The sequence below is a fragment of the Salvelinus sp. IW2-2015 genome, linkage group LG2 (genome assembly GCF_002910315.2).
Source record: "Salvelinus sp. IW2-2015 linkage group LG2, ASM291031v2, whole genome shotgun sequence".
Taxonomy (NCBI): Eukaryota; Metazoa; Chordata; class Actinopteri; order Salmoniformes; family Salmonidae; genus Salvelinus; species Salvelinus sp. IW2-2015.
In genome coordinates this window covers 16,859,604-16,876,737 of record NC_036839.1, presented here as the reverse complement: position 1 = coordinate 16,876,737, position 17,134 = coordinate 16,859,604, and the positions used below count along the sequence as shown (strand labels likewise).

General features: G+C 42.1%; 1 protein-coding gene across 2 annotated transcripts in view; it reads left to right on the top strand.

Moving 5' to 3' along the window:
* gpc6b (glypican 6b) overlaps nt 1–17,134 on the top strand; it is a 118,786-nt gene that overhangs the window by 97,910 nt on the left and 3,742 nt on the right. For both annotated transcript variants that reach the window (XM_024004643.2, XM_024004649.2), the window contains one exon: nt 13,509–13,648. In XM_024004643.2, coding sequence (XP_023860411.1) covers nt 13,509–13,648 — 140 coding nt within the window. The remainder of the gene's footprint in view (nt 1–13,508; nt 13,649–17,134) is intronic.

Below are 17,134 nucleotides of genomic sequence, written 5' to 3'. Positions count from 1 at the left end.
TAACTAATGGTGTTGCCATTAAGGCCCTGCTCCTCTTCATATCTGTCAATACATTAATGAGATACATTGGCCCCATCACACCCGGGCCTTTGCAGGCTTCCCCGGAGAGCCGGGCCAGCCGGGGAAGAGCAGGCCCCCGATTGCTCTGTTCTTCTGAACAGCATGGAGCTTCCCTTTAATCATCTCCTCTAGCTCAACCACTTCTCCAGTCCTAGCCTAGGGCAAATCACTAGCACAAACTTAGAACCATTTCATCAATATTCTGTCATTTTGCCCCACCAAGACATCCCTGTTTGATAAATTGAGCGCACCATGATCAAGTGTATTGCTTAACTGCTAGTCGTTGAGGGACTGATTCCAGGGTATGTAAAAAGGGGTTACTCTGATTACGGCACGCTGGGACAATTTGACTGCGTGGTAAAGGCTGTTATAACAACAACTAATTGAAAGAAGCCACTTATTGTTGGACCTTCTTCAACCCCTTCGTTAGTATACTGTACTCCCACTGGAATCTGCATGCAAGAGTTAGTAAAAGGTTAAAGATCTCACAACTACTGCACAGTGACATACTGTATGCTAATGCAGTATGTTTGGTGCTATATTTCAGAGCACTATAATACTGTATTTCTTTAATTAGTTGAACATGGTACGCTATAACACACTTACTCCTCCTTGTAAAGCATTGGTTTCTTCAGGTATTTGGTCTTGTCCTGTCCTCTCAATGTTACTATCTATCCATGGGGGTTTAAATTAGAAATTAGAGAGAAGTGGACTGATTTGCCTGTGATGGAACTTGACCAAATTATCCCTCTGAGAGAGAAGCCATTAACAGGTAATTATGCGTCCCCTGAAACAACACTATTATACTATTTAAGGACCTAGAGAAGTGAGAACTAAGATAAAATCCCAGACACGTAACGTATAGTACATGAAATGATGTGCATGTTGACGGATTTCTCTCATGCAATAATACTGTTGGGTTGAATTGTGTAAAACAAAACGACATATCCTCAAGGGATTAAAATAAAATATAGGCTACAATTCAATATATATTTGTGAAATAGTCAAAACAGCAGTTTATTGTCCACATAAACAACATATGACACCAACCATAACTGTTTGTTCTACTGTACGTGAAGCTGCACTGGATCAAGATTAAAGTCGCTCATCATTATGCACCAGCATTACAAGAAGAATTTCCAAGTAAAAGTACTGTAGATATGAATATTGTTTCATCATTGCTCTATGTACGTGTTATTCCCTTGTCTAATATGAGGCTTGAACATTTCAAACACTTGATATATGGGGAGCCTTCTGAGTGGTGATAAATATTCATTGCCATTGTTCCCGTAGCCTTGCTTGCATCTGTCAGGCCTTCAATCTCTGCCAACCATAACACTGGGGAAGATCCTGCCACATTTCTCTCACTGTTCCAAAGTTAAATCAAAGTAACCTGAAAATAATAGTCACATTTGAATGACAATAAGACTCTCACCTCGCGTCAATTATGTGCTGTGCCAGGAAACATTGTAATAACAGTCACAAAGACAGGGCATCACAGACATATGGTGCCATCACTCTTGGGTATTGGAATGATATACAGGCAGGACACACCACCACTATGCTGAGATCTCTGTGTTAAATCATAGCCTTCCGCTCCGGCAGATTTAATGCAGAGACATAATCAGTACTCTAGGGAACCAAGCCAGGGCTGCATGGGTCTGGGGCTGCATGGGTCTGGGGCTGCATGGGTCTGGGGCTGCATGGGTCTGGGGCTGCATGGGGCTGGGGGTAGGGCTGGTGCTACTCGGGCTTAGGGCTGCTGGGGTTAAGGGGTTAATTAAAGCTGCGGCTGAGGCTGGAGTTAGCTGTTGGGGCTTGGGCTGATGTTAAGGTTGGCGCTGAGGGTAGGACTTTGGCTGCTGATACTGAAGCGTGAGGCTGGGGCTGGAGCTGCAGGATGATTGGCCTCCACCTGTTGTGGCATGGATAAATAGTAATTGGCTTCCAAACGTTTATCTTGTGGCCATTGAAATATACCACAGTAGCACAGATATTTCACAGTTCGCCACTGATTCAACCACTTTATTCAAACTCAATATCAGAGTGCTGCTGATACATGTGACAGGTTCAGAACGCTGCTGACAACTTCAGAGGGGCTGCTGAAGACAATGTGACAGCTTACTTTCTGCCAGTTGTTCACTGAAACACAGTTGCTTTGTTACTCATGGAGATATTCACTTAGAGTCTGTACAATCATGTATGGCCGTTTGCCAATGCCATCAGGGTTTGTGTGTTTTGGAAGTTGCACTGCAGTAAGCTAGTTTTATAATACAAACAACACATTGAAGTTACTGTAAAGACCGACTGTGTCATTGACCTGAGTTTGAAGGAGGAACTGCTCAGGTATAGCCGTCCCGTCTGTGCTTAAACTGAAAGGATTAACAGTTGTTTGATCTCTTTTAGGGGTCGCCCAATACAGCATCACAAAGGGGAAACATGTTTGTACCTACCCTCTGTTGATTGTTATTGATTAGGGTGAAATGAGACAACACATCCATGTGCACTACACTAGCTGCTTTATGCAGTAACCCCGGTCCCCTCTCAGAGTTTAGCTTCTTCCAAGGATACACACACAATTCAACGGTCATGCCATTGTGGAAAGTCTTATTCAAAACACAATCTCAGAGTTAATTTACTTAGTATGTGTTTTTTTGGGGGGGTGGGGGTGGGCAATATTCTTTTTTGGAGATTTTTAATATGCAGAGTGGGTTTTGGGACAGATGGTGTGTCGTGGTTGAGAGGCTGTGCTGTTTATGAGGAGACCCAGGCCCAGGAGGAAGGGTTTATGAGGTGTTAGACACCAGTGATTAAATAGCCGTGTCGAGGGACAAACACCCACAGGGGCTCACTCCACCGCCACCATTCTCCACACTGGAGCTGGGGAACAGGGACATCTGCAGTCTTTAAAAACATAAAGGATAGGTAAATAGTCTTATTTAAGATCAAAATCAAATCAAATTGTATTTGTCACATGTGCCGAATACAACCGTGAAATGCTTATTTACTAGCCCTTTTCCAACAATGCAGAGTTAAAACGTGAGAAAAAATAGCAACAAAAAAAAGGATATAGTAACACAATAAAATGACAATAGCGATGCTACATACAAGGAGTACCGGTACCGAGTCAATGTGCATGGGTATGAGGAAGTTGAGGTAATTGAGGTAATATGTACATATAGGTAGGGGAAAAGTGACTGGGCAATCAGGATAGACAAGCAGCAGCATTTGTGAAGAATGTGAAGGAGTGTGAAAAGATTGTATGGATTCCACCAACCTTGACAAAGGGCGGGAATGTCTAATTCACCCACTATCACAGGTGTGAATCATTCTCTACTCAGAGGGTTAGGATGACAACCAGCAGTGTTGCCCAATGGAGTAGCCTAGGGTCTGGATCTACTGTAGCAGACTGAAATATCCCTGTTGCTGTGGACTCCGATGAGAGAAGAGTGTCTGGTGTCAGGGTCATCCATTCCACCTCACTGTTGGTCAGAGTCAGACATATGGAGTATGGCAGGAGTTTGCTGCAGGGAGCAGACTCCTTGAGCTCTGTACTGTAATTGAGATGCAGCTAGAATACAGCATTCATATCAAATGAAAACCTATTTTAAAGCAGGCAGTAGTGACTGTTGCCAGGGAAAATAGGTTGATCATGGAGTTCTCTGCCCCTTGTGGTTTTGTGTGGCCAGACCTTCTGTACAGGCTATGATTAGACTGAGCTCAGCCTGCACTCATTTAGTAGAGACTTGTGACTGAAGGATACTTTTTATATGCAGCAGCGATGACATCCTTTGTTATTCATTTAGAAACCCATAATTAACAGTTGATTAATCATCATAATGTACTTTGTAAGTGACATAGAACATGTGTACCTTTTAAAACTATATTTTCCAAATCCACATTAACGATGCTCTGAGGAAGTGACACCTTGCCTTAATAAAAAAATGGAAAGAAAATATTTTTAATGAAAGCAGTGCTGAATCAAGTTAGGGCACGCCCCTTTTTATATACAGTGTCTCACCTCTGCAGTCTGACAGCCAACGGAAGTTGGTATTAGTCACCTTGGTGCTCATCCCGTAGTAAGTTGATAGAGTTTGGTCTCCGGCCCCTGGCAGCATTGTAGAACAGCCAGGAGGTTGACTTTGGCTTGAAAGCCGGTAACACGTCAGCTTTTGATCTGGAGATTGGCAAGGGCAACACAGATAGAAGGACAGAGGGACGAGCAAAAAAAAAAAGGTGATATGGCAAGGGTCATTTTATCACTGCACACAGATATACTAGGTTAATTTTTTACTACAAATAAAGGCATATATTTTTCTGCATAAACTATTTGCTTAGAGTATATAAAATGCATTGTACTCTTGTAACCTAGGCAGATGACAATCATCTGTAAATACTCTGCCCATGTATTTGTCTATTCCGAACTACCCAATTATTTCCCACAGTGAGCAAATATAGTGTGCATGGTAAGTTTGCTTTGGAACGAACTGCTTTGAATTTGAAGGCACTTTAGTCGATCTGAGTTGAAAAGTAAAGTCGTGATGTCCGCTGTATGACAGGTAGTGTGTGTGTAATTTACGGCGGCATTAGCACATAACTAATGATGTTTACAGCTGGATTAATCCCCAGTACTGCCTTTTACATCCATTAGTTAGACCTGCTGGTTTCCCATTGGTAATCCCCTTGCAGACAGCTGCAGACAGAGGGGAGAGAGAGAGGGAGGGGAGAGAAAGTGAGAGAGGTGGAAAGGGAAAAATCGAAAGAGAGAGAGAGAGAGACAGGGAGAGAGAGAGAGCGAGAGATGTACCTGTATGGCTCAGGACAGAGAGAGAGAGACAGGGAGAGAGAGAGCGAGAGATGTACTGTATGGCTCAGGACAGAAGAGAGAGAGAGAGAGAGAGAAGAAGGAGAGAGCGAGAGAGAGAGAGGAGAGAGAGAGAGAGAGAAGAGAGAGAGAGAGAGAGAGAAGAGAGAGAGAGAGAGAGAGAGAGAGAGAGAGAGAGAGAGAGAGAGAGAGAGAGAGAGAGAGAGAGAGAGAGAGAGAGAGAGAGAGAGAAGAGAGATGTAATGTATGGCTCAGGACAGAGGGAGAGAGAGAAGAAAGCAGGGGAGAGAGAGAGAGAGAGAGAGATGTACTGTAATGGCTCAGGACAGAGGGAGAGAGAGAGAGAAACAGGGAGAGAGAGAGCGAGAGATGTACTGTATGGCTCAGGACAGAGAGAGAGAGAGAGTAGGCAGAAGGCTAGGCTGGACTCTGCTGCAGAATTTGATCCTCTCTGTTTAATTTCATGTTAAATCTTCAATGTTTTCACACATTATTCCATCCAAACATAGCACTTTTTTCCCCCATAACCTTTATGTGAAAAGCTTTGTCACAACGATATGTATTTCATTATGAATACAAACAAGCATTGAGACTGGAAATGTCATTTGAAGCTCAGAAAGCCTCAACCCCCAGCAATCCTGAAACAATTTCACATTTCCTAATTACTTTTTGCCCTGTTTGTCAGGTTCTGTGGCCGTCCCTGCATATCGCTGCCTAGTGGCAGTCATTCTAACGCAATCAGCAGGACCGCGTCCTCTGGAGGTATTCTAAATATTCTGTCATTAGCCTAAAGGACCGCTCCGTGCTTTGAAGAGAGATGGATTATAGATGGCATGATCCATTAAACAGAATGTAGATATGACTTCAGAAGCAGAAACACAAGCCCATGGTCTTTGATTGGGTAGTCCTGGGTTTCAACTGGAAAGACTCCATTGTGAGATTAGCTAGTCAAATACAGAAACTCTGAGCAGTGCTCTCTTGATAGCTATTATGATATTCTCTATCGAATATCCTTAATATTATTACTAACATTATTTCTACAGTGATTTGTACTGTATTTATTTCCTCAACAGTGAATGCTAGTGAATAGGGTTGAAAGCTACCTATTTAACACACAGCTCATATAATGGCACATTTTCTTGTTCCTGTGGTGCAACATGTAATTTGTCCAAATGTGCATTAAAGTGGCACATGAAAGGAAATGTCTTCATTCTGTCTTCACAGTGAAGACTTCTCGTGTCAGCATTACATTTAAATTGTTTTGCATTTTAGTCATTTAGCAGACGCTCTTATCCAAAGTGACTTACATTAGAGCCCTGTGTTCTCTGTCTTGATATATATATAAATATATATATATGGATATTAACCATGGTTAATAACCATACCTTTAATGTCCTGTGGCTTCACATTTGTCATTATCACCCAATCAGTGTGGATGTTAGAGTAAACAGGAAGTGGTGTTCATTTCTTTGGCGTATTTGAAGGATGTTTGGGATTTTAATGGAAATACCTCCTATTGTCTGACAGCTGTTTAGAGAGATGATCAAGGTCATGAACATAATCTCAGTTTCCTCTCTCTTCTCTCTCTCTCTTTCTCTCTCTCTCTCTCTTTTTCTGTCTCAGTCGTTCTATTTTGCTCTCTCTGTCTTTCTCTCTTTCTGCCTTCTCTCTCTCCTTCTCTCTCTTAGTCTTTCTTTCTCTCTCTCTCTCTCTCTCTCTACTCTCCATATTCCCTTCTCATTTACACCCTGCACATACTGTACCTGTCTGTCAGTGCTGCTCAGCCTATGTACCCTCCACTTCTTATGCATACATGCATGCACTAGAGAATTCAAGTAAACTTCCTCTCAGTAAAAGTGGCTCTATCGAGAGCTGAGATTATAAGGTTCTTTACATTTTGAGAATCTCTATGTATCTTTCCATGTTTTTTTACCTTGAAGATTTTTTTTTATGATTAAAAAAAAAAGTAAACTTGATTTAATTAGGCGAGTCAGTTAAGAACAAATTCTTACCTACAATAACAGCCTACCCCGGACGACGCTGGGCCAATTGTGCACCGCACTATGGGACTCCCAATCACGGCCGGATGTGATACAGCCTGGAATCAAACCAGGGACTGTAGTGACACCTCCTGCACAGAGATGCAGTGCATTAGACAGCTGCGCCACTTGGGAGCCTTGCAATATCTTGTAAATGTGTAAAGCATTTGTTTGTATATATAGACTTATGTAACTCATTTGTATTATCACTTGCTGGTGCAGATACTTCAAATCCCATGGCATAATAGCACAGCAAGAGGCAGCATAGTTTAAAGTATGACCTTGCTACTTTAATGTCAAGTATTAATTATGGATACAATTTGCATGATCCATACTTACATTTTTATAGAATGTGTGTGTGTGTGTGCGTGTGTGCGTGGATGTCGGTACACAATATACATTAATGTATCTATTATACACTGAGTGTACAAAACTCTTTCCACAACATAGAGTGCCTTCAGGAAGTATTCACACCCCTTGACTTTTTCCACATTTTGTAGTGTTACAGCCTGATTTGTTTACACTGTCCTACACACAATACCCCATAACGTCTAAGTGGAATTATGTTTTTAGACATTTTTACCATTTCATAAAAAATGAAAAGCTGAAGTGTATTCAACCCGTTTGTTATGACAAGCCTAAATAAGTTCAGGAGTAAAAATGTACAAGTCACATAATAAGTTGCATGGACTCACTCTGTGTGCAATAATAGTGTTTACCATGATTTATGAATGACTGCCTAATTTCTGTACCACACACATAAAAGTATACGTAAGGTTCCTCAGTCGAACAGTGAATTTCAAAAACAGATTCAACCACAAAGACCACTGTTTTTATTCCAATACCTTTCGAAGGAGGGCATCTATTGGTAGATGGGTAAAAATGTAATAAAAAGACATTGAATATCCCTTTGAGCATGGTGAAGTTATTAATTACACTTTGGATCAATATCAATACACCCAGTCACTACAATGATGCAGGCGTCCTTCCTAACTCAGTTGCCGGAAAGGAAGGAAACCACTCAGGGATTTCACCATGAGGGCAATGGTGACTTTAAAACAGTTACAGAGTTTAATGACTGTGACAGGAGAAAACTGAAGATGGATCAACAACATTGTAGTTACTCCACAATACTAACCTAAATGACAGAGTGAAAAGAAGGAAGCCTGTACATAGTAAAAATATTCCAAAACATGCATCCTGTTTGCAATGAGGCATTGAAGTGAAACTGCAAAATATTTGGAAAATAAATTAACTTTATGTCCTGAAAACAAAGTGTTATGTCTGGGACAAATCCAACACAACACATCACTGAGTACCACTCCTCATATTTTCAAACATGGTGGTGGCTGCATCATGTTATTGGTATGCTTGTCATCTGCAAGGACTAGGGAGATTTTTAGGATAAAAAGAAACAGAATAGAGCTAAGCACAGGCAAAATCCTAGATGAAAACCGGGTTCAGTCTGCTTTCCAACAGACACTGGGAAAGTAATTCACCTTTTATCAGGACAATAACCCAATACACTGGAGTTGTTTACCAAGACAACATTGAGTGTTTCTGAGTGGTCTAGTTACAGTTTTCACTTAAATAGACAAAAAAGCTATGGCAAGACCTGAAAATGGCTGTCTAGCAACGATCACCAACCAACTTGACAGAGCTTGAAGAATAAAAAAAGGGCAAACATTATAAAAGAAAGCTCTTATAGGCTCTTAGAGACTTACCCGGAAAGACAACAAAACAAAGGAGATAATCGTGGACCTCAGGAAACAGCAGAGGGAGCACCCCCCCCCCCCCCCCCCCCCCCTCTATCCACATCGAAGGGACAGCAGTGGAGAAGGTGGAAAGTTTTAAGTTCCTCGGCGTACACATCAAAGACAAACTGAAATGGTCCACCCACACAGACAGTGTGGTGAAGAAGGCGCAATAGCGCCTCTTCAACCTCAGGAGGCTGAAGAAATGTGCCTTGTCAACCAAAACCAACAAACTTTTACAGATGCAAAATTGAGAGCATCCTGTCGGCTGTATCAAGCCTGGTATGGCAACTGCACCGCCCTTAACCGCAAGGCTCTCCAGAGGGTGGTACCGTCTGCACAACGCATCACCGGGGCACACTACCTGCCCTCCATGACACCTACAGCACCCGATGTCACAGGAAGGCCAAAAAGATAATCAAGGACAACAACCACCCAAGCCACTGCCTGTTCACACCTCTACCATCCAGAAGGCAAGGTCAGTACAGGTGCATCAAAGCTGGGACCGAGAGACTGAAAAACAGCTTCTATCTCAAGGCTATCTGACTGCTAAAACAGCAATCACTAACTCAGAGGCTGCTGGCTACATTGAGACCCAATCACTGGACACTTTAATAATTGATCACTAGTCACTTTAAACAATGCCACTTTAAATAATGCCACTTTAATAATGTTTACATATCTTACATTACTCATATCATATGTATATACTGTATTTTATACCATCTATTGAACCTTGCCTATGCCGCTCGGCCATCGCTAATCCATATATTTATATGTACATATTCTCATTCACCCTTTAGATTTGTGTGTATTAGGTAGTTGTTGGAAATTGTTAGATTACATGTTAGATAATTTGCTAGCATCTGTCAGAACTAGAAGCACAAGCATTTCGCTACACTCGCATTAACATCTGCTAACCATGTGTATGTGACCAATAAAATTTGATTTGATTTGAGCTGTAATCGCTGTGAAAGGTGATTCAAACATATATTGACTTAATTTTAAATACATTTGCAAACATTTCTAAAAACATGTTTTCACTTTGTCATTATGGAGTATTGTGTGTAGTTGGGTGAGCAATTCAGACTGTAACAAAACAAAATATGGAATAAGTCAAGGGGTGTGAATACTTTCTGAAGGCGCTGACCAGGTGAATCCAGGTGAAAGCTATGATCCCTTATTGATGCCACATTAAATCCACTTCAATCAATGTAGATGAAGGGGGGAGACAGGTTAATGAAGGATTTTTAATTCTTGAGACAATTGAGACATTGATTGTGTATGTGTGCCATTCAGAGGGTGAGTGGGCCAGACAAAATATTGAAGTGCCTTTGTGTAGTATGTGCCGGCACCGGTTTGAGTGTGTCAAGAACTGTTTTGGGTGGTCCATTACCCAGAGGACAGCCAGTCAACTTGACACAACTGTGGGAAGCATTGGAGACAACATGGGCCAGCATCCCTGTGGAACGTTTTTGACACCTTGTAGAGTCCATGCCCTGATGAATTGAGGCTGTTTTGAGGACAAAATGGGGTGCAATGCAATATTAGGAAGGTGTTCCCAATGTATTGTGCACTCAGTGTACATTAATATACATTCATGTATAATGTAATACATTCATGTATAAAGGCTGGTACACAGTGTTGAATTTGCAGTTGAATTTGCAGTCTCTCTCTTTCTCACTTACTCACACCATACACACGCACTCCCTCAATTTCTAAGAGATGTAGTGCCATCTAGTGGTCATAGTTTGCCATACTGCCATCCTGCCTGTATCAGCTTGTTGATGCAGTCATCATACCATTTGATTTATTCATAGGGAATGCACAATGAAGAGGGGGACTGAGATTCAAAAACAGTTTATAGAAGTAAATTGCATTTGGTCTACTTATTTTTTTTTTTAAAGCACATTCTGCCTTCTCCTCTTTCTTTATTCTCACTCCTTTGGTGTGCTGAAAGTATTTGAGATTGAGGTAGAAAGTCAAATTCCATTTGGATTCCATTCAAAGTATATTTTCTCTCTCTGGAGATGGTCTTTGTTCACTCTGTAGGAATATAAGTTATATATTTAAATGTTAAGAATGTGGGATATAAAGAAATATATATTTAATATCTATTCACTTATTTTGGAATGAATTTTGAGAATGGATCCCCCTTAATATGATCAATGAGAATATGGAGCGACGTAAGATAACACAACCTGTTGAGTCTAGAGCCCCATCACAATTTCATGATAACATCATTAAAGTCACATTAAACACAACTACCATTACAGTGCAATCGGAAAGTATTCAGACCCCTTCCCTTTTTCCATATTTTGTTACGTTACAGCCTTATTCTAAAATGTATTAAATATGTTTTCTCATCAATCTACACACAATACCCCATAATGACAAAGCTAAAACTGTTTTTAAGAAAATGTTAGCAAATCTATATGAAAAAAATACCGTATTTACATAAATATTCAGAACCTTTGCTATGAGACTCGAAATTGAGCTCAGGTGCATCCTGTTTCCATTGATCATCCTTGAGATGTTTCTACAACTTGATTGGAGTCCACCTGTGGTAAATTCAATTGATTGGACATGATTTGGAAAGGTACACACCTGTCTATATAAGATCCCACAGTTGACAATGCATGTCAGAGCAAAAACCAAGCCATGAGGTCGAAGTAATTGTCCGTAGAGCTCCGAGACAAGGTTGTGTTGAGGCACAGATTTGGGGAAGGGTACCAAAAAATGTCTGCAGCATTGAAGGTCACCAAGAACACATCATTCTTAAAGGGAAGAAGTTTAGAACCACCAAGACTCTTCCTAGAGCTGGCCGCCTGGCCAAACTGAGCAAACGGGGGAGAAGGGCCTATGTCAGGAAGGTGACCAAGAACCCTTCTAGAAGGACAACCATCTCTGCAGCACTCCACCAATCAGGCCTTTATGGTAGAGTGGCCAGACGGAAGCCACTCCTCAGTAAAAGACACATGACAGCCCACTTGGTGTTTGCTAAAAGGCACCTAAAGGACTCTCAGACCATGAGAAATAAGATTATCTGGTCTGATGAAACCAAGATTAAACTCTTTGGCCTGAATGCCAAGCTTCACATCTGGAGGAAACCTGGCACCATCCCTACGGTGAAGCGTGGTGGTGGCAGCATCATGCTGTGGGCATGTTTTCCAGCGGCAGGGACTGGGAGACTATTCAGGATCAAGGGAAAGATGAACAGAGCAAAGGACAGAGAGATCCTTAATGAAAACCTGCTCCAGAGCGCTCAGGACTTCAGACTGTGGCGAAGGTTCACCTTCAAACAGGACAACAACCCTAAACACACAGCCAAGAAAATGCAGGAGTGGCTTCAGGACAAATCTCTGAATATCCTTGAGTTGCCCAGCCAGAGCCCGGACTTGAACCCGATCTAACATCTCTGGAGAGACCTGAAAATAGCTGTGCAGTGACGGTCCCCATCCAACCTGACTGAGCTTAAGAGGATCTGCAGAGAAGAATGGAAGAAACTCATACCCAAGAAGACTCGAGGCTGTAATCGCTGCCAAAGGTGCTTCAACAAAGTACTGGATAAAAGGTCTGAATATTTATGTGAATGTGATATTTCAGTTTTTTTGTTTTTTTTGTGTGAATTTTTTTATTTTTTATTATTTTTTTTAGCAAAAATGTCTATAATCCTGTTTTTGCTTTGTCATTATTGGGTATTGTGTGTAGATTGATGAAGGAAAATGCATGAGCATGCACTGTACAAAAGCTCAAGCCCACATTTATTTCTCAAAGCTCTGTAAAGCAGACTGCCCAAAATGAATCTCTTGAATGTTCTTTTAAAACCATCCACCAACCAACAAAGCCACCACTGCCTTCTCTAGCTGCACAGTACAGTATGTTTTATTCCTCAGATCACAAGGTAATCAGGGGCCGCTATAAAGGAACGTATCGGAGTTGTGTCAGTCTAATCTCTATTTGTTGATGGTGAGATCACATGGATCCATATTTCCCGGTGTCATCTTAGCTCATATAATGGTAGGTATATTATACAGAGTCCTATGGGCCTGGTTGAAAGTAGTGCACTACATAGGCAATAGGAAGCCATTTGCACCCAGTGTATCCCCAAAGAATTGAATCTTAGTGCAGTCAGTTGTGTGGTTTAGTGAAACATGGCCGGTGATGTTAGTGCACTGAGTGGTATCCTGGCCCCTCTGGGCAGCAGCATCAGAGCTGCTAACATGCTTTGGCATCCGTGTGACAGGATTAACACATCAAAAGCAGTGGCAGTGGCCTACAGCAGCGACCCCACTGTCAGTACGGCACCTTTCATGTTCAACTACAGGTTCACTACAATTTCCCCTGCTCCTCATAGCATGACAAGGGGAGACAGATAAGGGGGACACTCAGGTTTCCCTTCAACTTCTGTGAACGATGTAAATCCAAACTTTTTAATACAACATCCAGGTTGATGGTGCAAGTTGCCAGGCATGTTGTGGTTGTGATGCGTGGTTGCTAGGTAAATGTGTCTTTGGAGGGCTCTGCTGGTCTGGACTTTTCTCTACATCAGCCTTCATCCCATACGTTCTCTATAGGGGACAGCTTCATTGTCTCCTTGAGCTACGAGTGAAATTGATTTTTAAACGTGTATACTCTCAGAATGTACATTCACAATTTGACCATTCTTTTAGCTGCAATATCTGTGTTCAATGTCTTGATAGAGTGTCAAGTGTACACTACAGTCTTTCTAGCAAAATGAAGTATCACTCGATGATGAGGTTATGGACCATTGAGTCTCATACCCAAGTCAATGCTGTCAATTGGTCTCCCTTTACTTCACATGCTCAGGTGATTGACATCAAGGAGAAACTGAAGCTGTTCAAGAAGTTGTGGTCCAACCTGCCTGAGGACATCTGCCAGCCACACAGGGTGACAGCAGGGAATGCCACCGATGACGACCAGTGTTGGAATGGGCACACCAAGGGCAGGTAAAACTGGACTACAGAAATCTGTAGTCGCACCCAAACACATGCTGCTTACCCTGAACACTTAGGTAAACTAGCACTAAATGACTTCCATTATATGTCTGATCCCTGAATTAAGTACCTCTTTTATTATGTATTTTTCACTGACCCAAATACGACAACTAACTATTGGAGAGCCTTGACATTTCTGGCAGAGGCATGGCAAAACAAGTGGAAGACAAATTGCTGTGCACTCCAAAGTCCTCCGAGGAGTTGGGAAACATTAAAGCGTCAGAACCAAACTGAGCCTTCCCTGGAGAGGGCCTTTAATATTTGTTTTCATTTGCTTTGATGTCTTTTTATAACCCGCATGATGCCCCGTTGCTGGAACTAATTGCATTAGCAACCAAAATGTTTGACAATTGAAGTTAAATGCTGCTTTGTCCCAAAAGGGGAGACTAATAAACTACTGTTATTCCAAAGTCATAATCCACTTTAACATGTGCATATTGACTACTTGCTGGGTGACTTCACTTGAATAATAATAGCATAGCTCATTTATGTTGTAATATTTTGAATGTAATATTTTGTTGTTTCCTAAGTATATGCTAATTACATAGAGGTTGCATTTATTCAACAATTGTGATTGTGTGTGTTTCACAGGAGGTTGGTGGCACCTTAATTGGGGAGAACGGGCTCGTGGTAATGACTGGAGAGGTTTCCATGTGTTTGATGCCATTCCATTTGTCCCTCGGCAGCCTCCTGTTGTGTGTTTCCTACTGAACATCTGTTTCCCGTCTTTCTTGATATGCCAGGTTGTCTGGTAGAAACATACTGCCTCTACTGGTTGGCCCTCGTTTAACACCCAAAGTTTGAGATAGAAACAACTAAAGATTCCGAGGAAGGTGAGGCTGGTGGGAGGAGCTATAGGAGGACGGGATCATTGTAATAGCTGGTATGGAATTTATGGAACGGTATTAAACACATCAAACATATGGAAACCACATGTTTGACTCCATTCCAAGTTTTGTTCCACTTACTGAGCAATATAACCGGTGATAGGTCTTGTGGGTATTCCAAGGATAATAGATTGGCAGATAGATTTTTACGCTGGTAAATGGTAGGAAATGTTTTTTTTTTGTAACAGCTCAATGTCTATTATTTGTGAGTTTAGTATTTCTTGTTTTGATGACCAAGAGGTTCTGATTTCAACTATGACTCGTACAAAAATTGTACTTCTTGGTGTGTTGGTGTGCTGCCAGACTGTTTCAGACTAGCACGGATAGGTGGATGTAGGAAAACAAAGTTAGTATTGGAGATTAAATATAACATAGCACAGCCCCTTGTGGGTGGCAGTGGCAACTGAGTTGTGAAAAAAAACAGAAAGTGACCCCTGTAACATTTCCCCGGGTGAAATATATTGTGGTGTGTAAACACATTCCCGAGACATGTGCAGTTCAAGAGTTCACTCTACTCACCCTGGTGACCCCTAACAGACCTGTGCTATTAATGCCTGTCAGAAGGAATACAGAGGACAAAAATAACATGGTAGAGAGCTACATGGAGGGTCCAGCCTTTGTCTCTGTCCTTTCTTATTCAACTGGCGGGTGCAGAGCCCACAGCCTGTTCTGGAGAATTCTGTGTAACAGACACAGCATGCAGGGGAGGCCAGAACAGACTTTAAACCCTCTAGAGTCTAAGCCCTGTCTAAGCTGGGGGAGGGCTTTTAAGCTAACATATGGAATTGTTTTAAGATGGTCATACCAAGGACCATTTAGCTCTTTGATTCAGAATTTTAAGATCCCTTAAGGTATTAAAATATATATATATAAAACAATTATTTGATGAAACATTGAATTTGGCATTACTGCTATTCGCCAATAGAAACACATTGAATAACAGATTCACTACATGGAACAACAGACAGTCCGTAAAAAAAATCGAAACAAAGTTTGTTCTGAATTGTCTGTCCTATATCTGAGAGATATAAGAAAGATCAGGAAACTATTTGTATGTATTTTACATGTATTTAACCCCTTATTTTAGGCATTAAACTATCTCCATATGTACTGTACTTCCATTCATTGTTTTAACTGGTACCGGGAACCTTCAGAGGACATATTAGTGTGTAGCCCAAACCGTTCAGACGTTATAGACAGAAGTTGGCAGAAGAGGCTGTACCGACTTTCAGACGAGTCTTGTGAAGCCGATTGCCAAACCGTTCGGACACTACAGACTTTTTTGTGAGAGGATCCCTTTTTCAGGATGTCTTATGGCCTGACTGTCAAGTGTGCTCTCTCTCTGGCCTATAGGTCACCAGGCTGCTCATTATGAAGCACACCTGTCACCATCGTTACGCGCACCTGCGCATCATCAATCAAATGTACTTCTAATAATCAGGCCAGGTAGTCCTGAGGCATGGTCCTAGTGCTCAGGTCCTCTGAGAAAGAAAGAAAGAAAGAAAGAAAGAAAGAAAGAGAGAAAGAAAGAAAGAAAGAAAGAAAGAAAGAAAGAAAGAAAGAAAGAAAAAGAGAGAATTAGAGAGAGCATACAAAAATTCACACAGGACACCGGATAAGACAGGAGAAATACTCCAGATATAACAGACTGACCCTAGCCCCCCGACACATAAACTACTGCAGCATAAAAACTGGAGGCTGAGACAGGAGGGTTCGGGAGACACTGTGGCCCCGTCCGACGATACCCCCGGACAGGGCCAAACAGGCAGGATATAACCCCACCCACTTTGCCAAGCACAGCCTCCACACCACTAGAGGGATATCTTCAACCACCAACTTACCATCCTGAGACAAGGCCGAGTATAGCCCACAAAGATCTCCGCCACGGCACAACCCAAGGGGGGGTGCCAACCCGGACAGGAAGATCACGTCAGTGACTCAACCCACTCAAGTGACGCACCCCTCCTAGGGATGGCATGGAAGAGCACCAGTAAGCCAGTGACTCAGCCCCTGTAATAGGGTTAGAGGCAGAGAATCCCAGTGGAGAGAGGGGAACCGGCAAGGCAGAGACAGCAAGGGCGGGTCGTTGCTCCAGTGCCTTTCCGTTCACCTTCACACTCCTGGGCCAGACTACACTCAATCATAGGACCTACTGAAGAGATGAGTCTTCAATAAAGACTTAAAGGTTGAGACCGAGTCAGCGTCTCTCACATTGGTCGGCAGACCATTGGAGCTCTATAGGAGAAAGCCCTGCCTCCAGCTGTTTGCTTAGAAATTCTAGGGACAGTAAGGAGGCCTGCATCTTGTGAACTTAGCGTACGTGTAGGTGTGTACGGCAGGACCAAATCGGAAAGATAGGTAGGCGCAAGCCCATGTAATGCTTTGCAGGTTAGCAGTAAAACATTAATCAGCCCTTGCCTTAACAGGAAGCCAGTGTAGGGAGGCTAGCACTGGAGTAATATGATTAAATTTGTTGGTTCTAGTCAAGATTCTAGCAGCCGTGTTTAGCACTAACTGAAGTTTATTTAGTGGTTTATCCGGGTAGCCGGAA